This window comes from Porites lutea, chromosome 11 (assembly GCF_958299795.1).
Source record: "Porites lutea chromosome 11, jaPorLute2.1, whole genome shotgun sequence".
Classification (NCBI taxonomy): domain Eukaryota; kingdom Metazoa; phylum Cnidaria; class Anthozoa; order Scleractinia; family Poritidae; genus Porites; species Porites lutea.
Window position 1 is genome coordinate 10,741,211 of NC_133211.1, and position 9,200 is coordinate 10,750,410.

General features: G+C 37.4%; 1 protein-coding gene across 1 annotated transcript in view; it reads left to right on the top strand.

Annotated features, from left to right (window-relative positions):
- The window catches only part of LOC140952733 (DNA repair protein RAD51 homolog 3-like), an 11,653-nt gene extending 2,579 nt beyond the window's left edge, over positions 1-9,074 (top strand). Inside the window, exons 2-11 of the mRNA XM_073402175.1 lie at positions 1-223; positions 1,721-1,791; positions 2,607-2,708; positions 3,588-3,730; positions 5,446-5,577; positions 5,988-6,063; positions 6,504-6,564; positions 7,369-7,429; positions 8,295-8,509; positions 8,540-9,074. The exon at positions 1-223 is cut by the window's left edge and continues 63 nt beyond it. Of these exons, the coding sequence (XP_073258276.1) occupies positions 1-223; positions 1,721-1,791; positions 2,607-2,708; positions 3,588-3,730; positions 5,446-5,577; positions 5,988-6,063; positions 6,504-6,564; positions 7,369-7,429; positions 8,295-8,441 (1,016 nt within the window). The 3' untranslated portion in view covers positions 8,442-8,509; positions 8,540-9,074. The remainder of the gene's footprint in view (positions 224-1,720; positions 1,792-2,606; positions 2,709-3,587; positions 3,731-5,445; positions 5,578-5,987; positions 6,064-6,503; positions 6,565-7,368; positions 7,430-8,294; positions 8,510-8,539) is intronic.
- Positions 9,075-9,200: the final 126 nt, after the last annotated feature.

The window sequence follows — 9,200 nt, forward strand, 5'->3', positions numbered from 1 at the left end:
CACCACAGTCGGCAACTTCAAAGTTAGGTTGGACCACTGGGAAAACTGTGTCAAATGTCATATCAGGAAGCAAAAATGCCTATGACCTTCTACAACAAGAACAATCATCAGGAAGCATTGTTACTTTCTGTGAGCAGCTTGATGACATGTTAGGTGGTGGTGTTCCAGTGGGAAAAATCACAGAATTCTGTGGGGCTCCTGGAGTAGGGAAAACACAGATAGGGTATGTTTTAACAAGAAAATGCTTTATTGACAAATTATTTGGCACTGTACAAACAAGACCGGAACTGGAGCCGAAATGTGTCCCACAATATTGTTTCTGGGATTGACACTGGGGACACACCCATCAGCTATTTGCCAATCCTGTAGTATCAGTCTCAGAAGTTAACTTGGCTCATTGTTTCTTTCTCGTTTCTAAAGTGGTTAATTGCCGTAAATTTAATTTTGTTGGAAGTTTTGTGACAAAATTGTTCTTCCCTTGAGAACTCAGACTACGTCCTCTCTGGGATCTGACAGTCTGAACCCGTCCTAAAAATTTTTTTTTTGTATTGTTGTTGGTCTAAAAAGAGCTGCAAATAACAGTCAGTCATTAGACAATAGTCAACTATCACTGGCCCCTGACAAGATCTTATCTGTTATTATGGACATGATATCGTCACAAAGTTATACATGTATATATAATACCAAAGACTTTCACTTTGTAGATGAATGAGATCTACCTTGAGCAAAAGAGAATTGTTACCCTACTGAAATAACATTTCAGTACTGACTATTAATTTTGAGGTGACTGTAATCAGTATTCCTGCAAATCCCACATTTACTGTGCATAATTTGTTTTGAAGATGCAAAACTAACTTGTTGACTTAGTTTGATATATTCGTCGTTCATCTACAATATAGGCCTATCTTGCTCTCAGAAGATTTTGCTCTTTAGACCCCCAAAAATAGTTCTTTATTTTAGTCAGGATGTTGGTTGGATATTGGACTGGTTTAATTTTCCTGTTTTATTAACCTCAACTTAACTCAATCATTAAAATGCAAAGCACAAAACTGCACTCTATAATATAGTCTTGCCTGAATATCAGGCCTTCCTAAGGGGCTAGGGGAGAGGAGATTTTAGATGTGGGACTCGGAGGTTACTTTCCTTTCGTCTCTCCCTTTTTCGCTTCTGTCTTCCTCTTTACCCCCAGAAACACCTGATATTCAGGCCACGTGTATGTATAGCCAATATCCAGCCATCTTGACCTCACACTTGTTGATAATGTATGACTTGTTCAATTTTAGAGTTTCATTTCAGTACCTCATAAGTTCAACAGTTACTGGCATCGTTTTTTGAGTTTATAGAGCTGTTTCTAAATTTGTTTAGATTTTTGTGATTGTTTAATTTACGGTTGTTTTTATTCCTTTGTACAAAGCAAAGTAAAGTAAAGATTTCCCTTTTAATACTTCTAGTCCAAATCATTGATGAATTTCAGCGGGAAAGTCTTCAATGGCCTTGGCACTGGTTGATCTCAAGCTTTACAGTTGAACCTCTCTGCAATGCGCACCTTGAGGACAGAAGAAAGTGGCCATTGGAGACAGGTTGAAACAAGAGTAATGTATGGAATGTCTGCCAAAAAAAATGGCCGTTGGAGAGTGGTGGCTGTTATTGGAGGTTCGACTGCATTTAGAAAAGAGATAATTTAGCCATAGTTAAAGGGAATTTTTCTTTTTTCTTGAAGAATGCAGCTTGCAGTGGATGTACAAATACCAGATGAGTTTGGAGGACTTAATGGAGAGGCAATTTATATTGGTACATGTATTTATAAATATTAAGCAGTAAACCAAATTTTCTATTGGCTTACAAAGGTATTATTTCCCAGGGCTTGTCTCACAACTTGCATAGTGTGTCAAAGTGCATTATATTTAGTTTTAGCATTTATCACACCAATAGACCTGTAGAACATTTGGTCTATTTGATTGCTTTAATATTATTATTATATTGCAGTAAGTTACTGTTACATGATGTATTTGTGTTAACTGGTACAGTAACAGTAGGTTTTGCCGGATCTAACTAACTGTAGCGTAATTTCTTGACTTAATAAAAATTTCATAACAGTTCCTGAAGTAATTTGGATACACTTTCTTTAAGTGAAGATGAGATAAAGAAACTAACTCAAGGCTAAAAATAATTAGGTGACCAGTCCATTTGGACCAACCAGAATGTGGGCAAGCATATATTATGCTGACTTCTCCTTAAGTTAGTAATATTAGGGATGAAAAACCTTAGCTCGAAAGTGATATGCTTTCTCATTAATTTCATCTGATGTCTAGTCATCGTGTCCAACGGCAAATATAGACAGTGGGTAAATTTTACCAAGTTGGATGTTGTCTGATGACCCAGTGTTATTTGCAGTTCTGTCTGTTTATTTATTTATTTATTTATTTATTTATTATTTTTATTTACCATGTAAAGCCCAAGATTCAATACTGAATTTAAAGGACTGCATCGTATATGCCTTGTATAAAATTGGGATAGTCAGTGAGTGTATGCAAAATATACAGCACATGAACAGGTGTATGTGCATGTCCATGTATGTGATTGTTATTTTGTGGATTTCATGGCAGACACAGAGGGGAGCTTTATTGTTGAGAGAGTTGTAGACATAGCAGATGCAGCAGTCAAACACATGCAGCATGTAGTTCAATCTGCTGATATGGATGAAACAGGTACAATCAGTTCATTTTGATTTGATTTTGTTGTTAAAAGAATAAGCTTATAAACTGGATGAGGAATTTAAAAAAATCATGAAAAAGCTGGTGTACAGACTGTATGCAAGGGTTTCAGGTTAAATAGCCTATGCCCTTAAGGGTTTTTTTTTCATTTTAACTCTAGAGGCAAAAAAAATTTCTTGCTAACAAATATCAATATTCTTTTGAAGAATATTTGGTTTAGATGTGTGTCCGTCTGTTACTTTTCAACAATTTGTTGACTGAATAATATATCAAATAAATCTGTAAAGTGCTTTTTAATCTTCGTTCTTTCCAATTTGTAGTTTACTAATTTGCCACTTTAGAAATGAAAAGAAACTGGACAGAGTTAACCTTTGCAAAGACTTCTGGGATTGTTACTGGGGACAGGGAAAAAAAATTGGTCGATAGTTGACCAATGCGTCCCTGTAAACAATCCCAGAAGTCTTTGGGAAAATTAACTTGGCACAGTTTCCTGCTCATTTCTAAAGTGGCAAAGAAACAAAACTATGCCATTTCATTTGAAAACGGTAGCCTCCTTAACCCTTTAAACCCTAAGGTCAAAATCTGAATTCTCATTTGTTGCCCCTATTCATTTCCTACAGAAGTAGTGGGGAGAAGGTGATAAAATATCAAGCAAATTCATCTTTTTTGATCTTGTGTGTAATTCTCATTACCACTCTGTTTTACAAAGCATTGAAATTACAAGGAGAAATTTGATGCCTATCACTCTTGTGACTTAAAGGGTTAACCCTGACTTAAATAACAATAATAAAACCACACAGGTTTGCTTGGATTTTCATTTCTTTAATTTTTTTTTTTTTATTTTCTGTTTTTTCTTTCATTTGTCTTGGACAGAGAGATCTCTACAAACCGAAGCCATGAAAACGTTCCAAGTTGAAAACATCTTGTCCAAGATTTACGTGTTTAGATGCCATGACTACATGCAGTTAATAGCACTGTCACATGTTTTACCAGAGTTCTTGGCAGACCACTCCAAGGTATGTTTAATAGTCACTCATAGTGGATAAACCTTGTCAACTCCCAAACTACAGTGGGGCGGGGGGGGGGGGGGCACTCCCGATCATGGTCTATACGGGCAGGCTCTGTCCAAAAGTAGTACCTTTTTCTAGCTTTGAGTGTATCAAAGGATAGGGAATTCACAAGAAGAAGGATATGAAAGGGTGGCTACCGGTATATCATTTTAATCATGAATGTTACATGAAAATTGCAGAAAAGGTCCTGTTTTTAAAATATTAGTGATTTAAAGGCATACCATTTTTGAATAAAAGATATACGAAAAGGGCACGTTTTCAGTGAAAAATAGTATAAAGAGTAAAAGCGTCGGGCAAAGCCTCCCCATATAAAACTCCATTTATTAAACATTGGTGAAATTGTTAGGACCAAATTAAGGCAAGCCATCAATCAATCAATCAAGCTTTATTTACGGTATCACTTCATTAAAAATGCTCTTCCAGTGAGCCGTTTACATAACAAAATTTTCAGAGAAACTACATTAATGCTAAAATATATCTATATACCGTAAATCCTCTATTAAGCCCCCCGGGGGGCTTATTTTTTTCAAGCACTTTTGAGGGGAAGCTTAATAGAGAGGGGGGGCTTAAAAGAGAGGGGGGCTTATTTAATTTAGCAAAACGCATCACTTGTAACAAAAATACCGTGGTATGAGACAGAGTAGACTTACGCGTTGTACAATTAAAGTCACTGTCAAAAGTATTTATTTCACTTGTGGGAGCCTAAAAGTAACAAAAACAAAATTCTTATTCTTCAAAAATGTTCTCCACAGAGAACTAGAGCGCAAAGTTGAGAAAGTTAAGCATATGAAGTTGGAGGTCATGCAGCCAAAGACCAAAAACAATATGAACTTTCAGCCTGAATAAACCATAACTGATCAGTCCAAGTTAATCGTCAATTTTTTTTTATGAAGAATAAGGATTGGGGGCTTAATAGAGAGGGGGGGGGGGAGCTTATTAACTTTCCTCCTCTGAAAAGGGGGGGCTTATTGGAGAGGGGGGGGCTAAATAGAGGATTTACGGTATTAAGAAAATCTATCCTATAATTAATTACGCAAAAATCAATCAACCTTAAAGGTACATTAAATAACTAAAATAAATTCTATCTCAACTCCCTCAAGGCAATCCCTGGTTCAGGACAAAGGTAGGGCAGACTTGAAAGAGTTGAGATTTATCTCGTCTTTACGCACATTTTCTAGGCCATTCCACGACTGCTCCCCTATAGCTAAAAGCCCGCTTAGCAGCTTCAGTACGGGGCCTTGGTACAAAATTGTTGTTCGAGGCACCTCGCACGTTGTAGGAATGAACCCCGGAGGTTGGTGTAAACATGTTCTTTAAACTCTCAGGGTAAGGGTTATTTAGAGATTTAAAAACACTTATTGCGAGCTGTTTAGAGCGTCTTTGCTCAAGGGTATCCCATCTCAAGTCTTGGAGGATATCCGCAGATCTTGTATTATAATCACTAAATGTTAGAATTCTCCCAGCCCTATTTTGCAATCATGTTGTAGCTAGTGCTGTCAGCCTCCTTTTCGAAAAGTGCAGGTGCAAAATATTCATTTGATATGAAAATACAGTAACGGCCACCTTGGGGACAGAAGAAAGCGGTCGTTGTGGAGACTGAGGTGGCCGTTGCATCACGGATTTTTATGTCTTAGCTGTTTATTTTCCCGTTCAAATTACAGGTGAAACTCATAGTAGTGGACAGTATTGCCTTCCAGTTCCGCCATGATTTTGATGATCTCGCATTAAGGACGAGGCTTCTAAATGGTTTGGCACAGAGTTTTATCAAGATGGCTTGCGAAAATCATCTAGCTGTAAGTAAAGAAATCCATGAAGTGAATAACTTTTTCTGTTTAAATAAGCAATTAATTTAAGTAGTTCAAAAGTCTAACCGTTTTATGGTGATGGTGACGTTTATAATGGAGACGGTAATGATGATGGTGATAATGATGAGCATGATGATGATGATGATGATGATGACGGTGATGCTGATGGTGACGATAGTGACGTTGAGAGGTGATGAAGATTAGATGGCACCAAAATTCAGTCGTTTGTGCTCGTATGTCGCGTCAAAGTTAGTGTTAAAATGGTACCTTTTACGGACGTTTTACATATAGATTTGTTCTCGATGCATACTGTGAGCGCAGCAATTTAAAAACACGACTGTTTGTCAATGCACTCTAATAACAGCTAAATAAATGAAACTTACTTTTGCTTCTTTCAGGTTGTTTTTATGAACCAGATGACCACACGCGTGAAATCCACGCAGCTTGGTCAGTCACACCTTGTGCCAGCGTTAGGTAAGCTTCGTGCCACCAACTTCATCAACGTGTAGGGGAAGAGAAACATTCGGTAGTTGGCAAGCTTTTCTTTGAGAAACACGATGTTAAGCGGGTAAACCTTGGTGAAAACTTTAAAATCCTCAAGAAATGCCGAAGGAAACTAGAGGGTTTGATTTTCGAGATGTTAATCATCTGACATTAACAGACGTTAACACTCAAGCGGACTCCATTCGTGCGAAAATCGTTATTTAATTGTTATATGTCCAACCCATGACCCTTTGTCTTTTTTTCCTTGCACTTTTCGCCCTTTCTTTTTCTATACTGATATATTTCCAAGAATCTTGTTAATTTCTTATCTTTTTATAATGATGACACAAACTTTCAAAACGTCAAGTTTCTTCTATATCGTTGATTTCTGTTTTAAAATTATGATATTGATTTTTTTTTTCTCTCTACAGGTGAAAGCTGGGGTCATGCTAGCACCATTCGAATTGTATTGTACTGGGAAGACAATCAGAGGTATGAGGGACTTTTAGTCTGTTAAAAATGAACGAAATAAAGAGATCTATTAGAAGTGGTTAATAGGAAGTTGCTGTCAAACGATCGCGAATTGTTACATCTCAGTATCAAGCTGAGAATCATGGACAGAGCCACTGTTATTGTTTTAGGTCAATTTCGTTTGGTTCTTTTTTTCCGAGTTCAGAATCTTTTTGCTTCGCTGACCACCAGCTGTGAAACTTGAAAGGGGTCGATACAGATGTATATGTTGTGGTTCAATTTTATCATTAGTCTAAATTTTATTTTCTTTTGTTTCAAACTCATTATCATACATTACCATACCCAAAAACAAAAGAAAATAAAGTTTAAACCAAGGATAAAATTGAGCCACAATATATATCCACATACATGTATCTTTAAGTCACCTTCATATTGAAATGGGTACCATAACCTTCTTATAGTGGCATCTTTACCCGTTGAAGACTACAAGCTTACTGACATCTCTAAACTTGCTTTCCTGTCATGTCAGTGTGCAGTGAACAAAAACATTCATTCAGTCAACATTTGTAAACTTCCTTAATATCGCCGGATAGTTTTTTAATTTTCCATCTAATAATATTTTGTATTCGTCGCCGTAATTTTTATGCCATCTTTGAAAAATTGTAATTGAAGAGGCCTAATTAACATAAGCTTTAAAGTTTCCTTTAGGCATTCTCGCCATTTCTTCCTACACTCAACTGTGTCTTGTTACGGGCCTCACTAAACAAGAGTGGACGATCTACAGCCCGTGAGGACTTTAGATGATGGTTGTTCTCTTCCCGACAGATTTGCAAACTTATACAAGTCGCCTTCACGCCAGGAAACGACAGTTCCTTTCCAAATCACGGTACAGTTATTGTAGTTTTTATTCTCACTGCTCCTCTTATCGTCTGGGCTTGTAAAGTGATATTATACGGGAAATTGTTTATATAGTCTTCAGTACTGTCAGTTTGCCTCCAAGTAAGGAAGCAGTTCTTAAAAAATCCTTAATACTTCGGTCAGTGTGAATCACTCGATTGGGTTACTTGCCAACTGATTTTCAGGGGCACCCAACGAGAATATAGTTCAAAACCACTTAAACATAGCATTGTGAAACGATTTTTAGTATTTAAACGGTAGATATAGGCATATTTTTATCCCCTAAAAATTTTTCATCTGTTCGGATTTCCTAGCTGAAAGTCAAGTGATCCGAAAATTATAGAGATCAGAACTTACCTTTTCGAAAATTTGAGCCAGAAAAAAGGGTTCGGAAAATTCTAGGTGACCTTTCTAGGGTAACAATCCGTTAAAAATGGGCATTTATACAATGTTTTAGATGTTCGAAAATCCTCAACAAATGTTCCGAAAATTCTAGATCTCAAATCGTCTTCCGAACAGATATTTTCCGAAAATTGGCGTTGGGTACCCCTGGATTTTGTCTAAGTTATGGCTTATAAGATTAAAAAGCTGCCGCCTGCGGCATAATCGCGAACGGTAAAATAAAGTATGGTTTATGCAAAATTTGGGGGGCAAACAGAGTGTATTATGGGGAATTCGAAAATAGTCAATTACTAAAGACATGTAATCGGTTACAATCATGAAACAGAAACAAAAACCGAACAAGATGAAGATAACGTAAACAAAAAGGACCAGAATACATTTTCTTTTTTAAAAAAATTCTCGTTACTGATCATTCGTTATTATCAAATTGTTTTCCTTTTGGTTCGTCTTAGGAGGGTGGAGTGCGGGACTGCTTTGCAAACTGCACAGAACAGAACAGTAGTGAAAACGTTGATAGTCCGCTGGCTCAAGAACATCACCAGAATTCACCTCGTGACACTCTTATGACGCGGAAAAGGCGGTTTGAAGATCTCACGTAGAAAAAAGGAAAGTTAACTTATATTTACGTAATTAATAGTAGAGAAAAAATGGTGTACAGAGCTTCTTTATGGTCATCATCCAGTCGCAAATGGGAAAAAGAGTGATGAAAACGAGTTGATTTGAACTGATATGTGAAAAGGAAACAGACGTCAGATTAGTACGAAAGCGCAAATCAGCTGGCAAATGTTGCAAATACTTGAGACGCGTGTGTGGCAAAACTTTGCTGATTCCGGCACTCCAGTTAATTCCTGTTGGGCGCGATTAGGATCTGGAGCACAATTATGAAAAAGTCATGTTCCTACAAATTTGCGCCTTCCTTGTCAAAGCGCTTCCTCTCCTCCTTTTATTTTTGTATCCAAGCATCGAATAAGTGGCCAGTAGGGTGCAGTGAGCCGCAATAAAGGTTATGTAACGCCCCAAAACGCTCAAATGAAAAATGACAGAAACCTACTTTATCTTTAAAGTGCCATAATCTTTAGCAAACACTGCGGTACTGTTTGAGCATAAGGGCTCTGTATTTACATGTCCCTCTGGAGACGAGACTGCCTTGTCGAAGCAGTTATCTGAGCCACGCGAAGCTGGAGCAGCCGTTCACAAGGCATTTTAGTGCCTTTTAGACCGTGAGAATCGAACCCCAGTTCTCCCGCTTTGCAAACCAGTACTGTACTCTACCAACTATGCTCCGGTTTATAGTGACTCATTGATCTGATTGTAGTACTTAAAACGTTAGAACTTATGACAAGAATTCTCTTAACCGG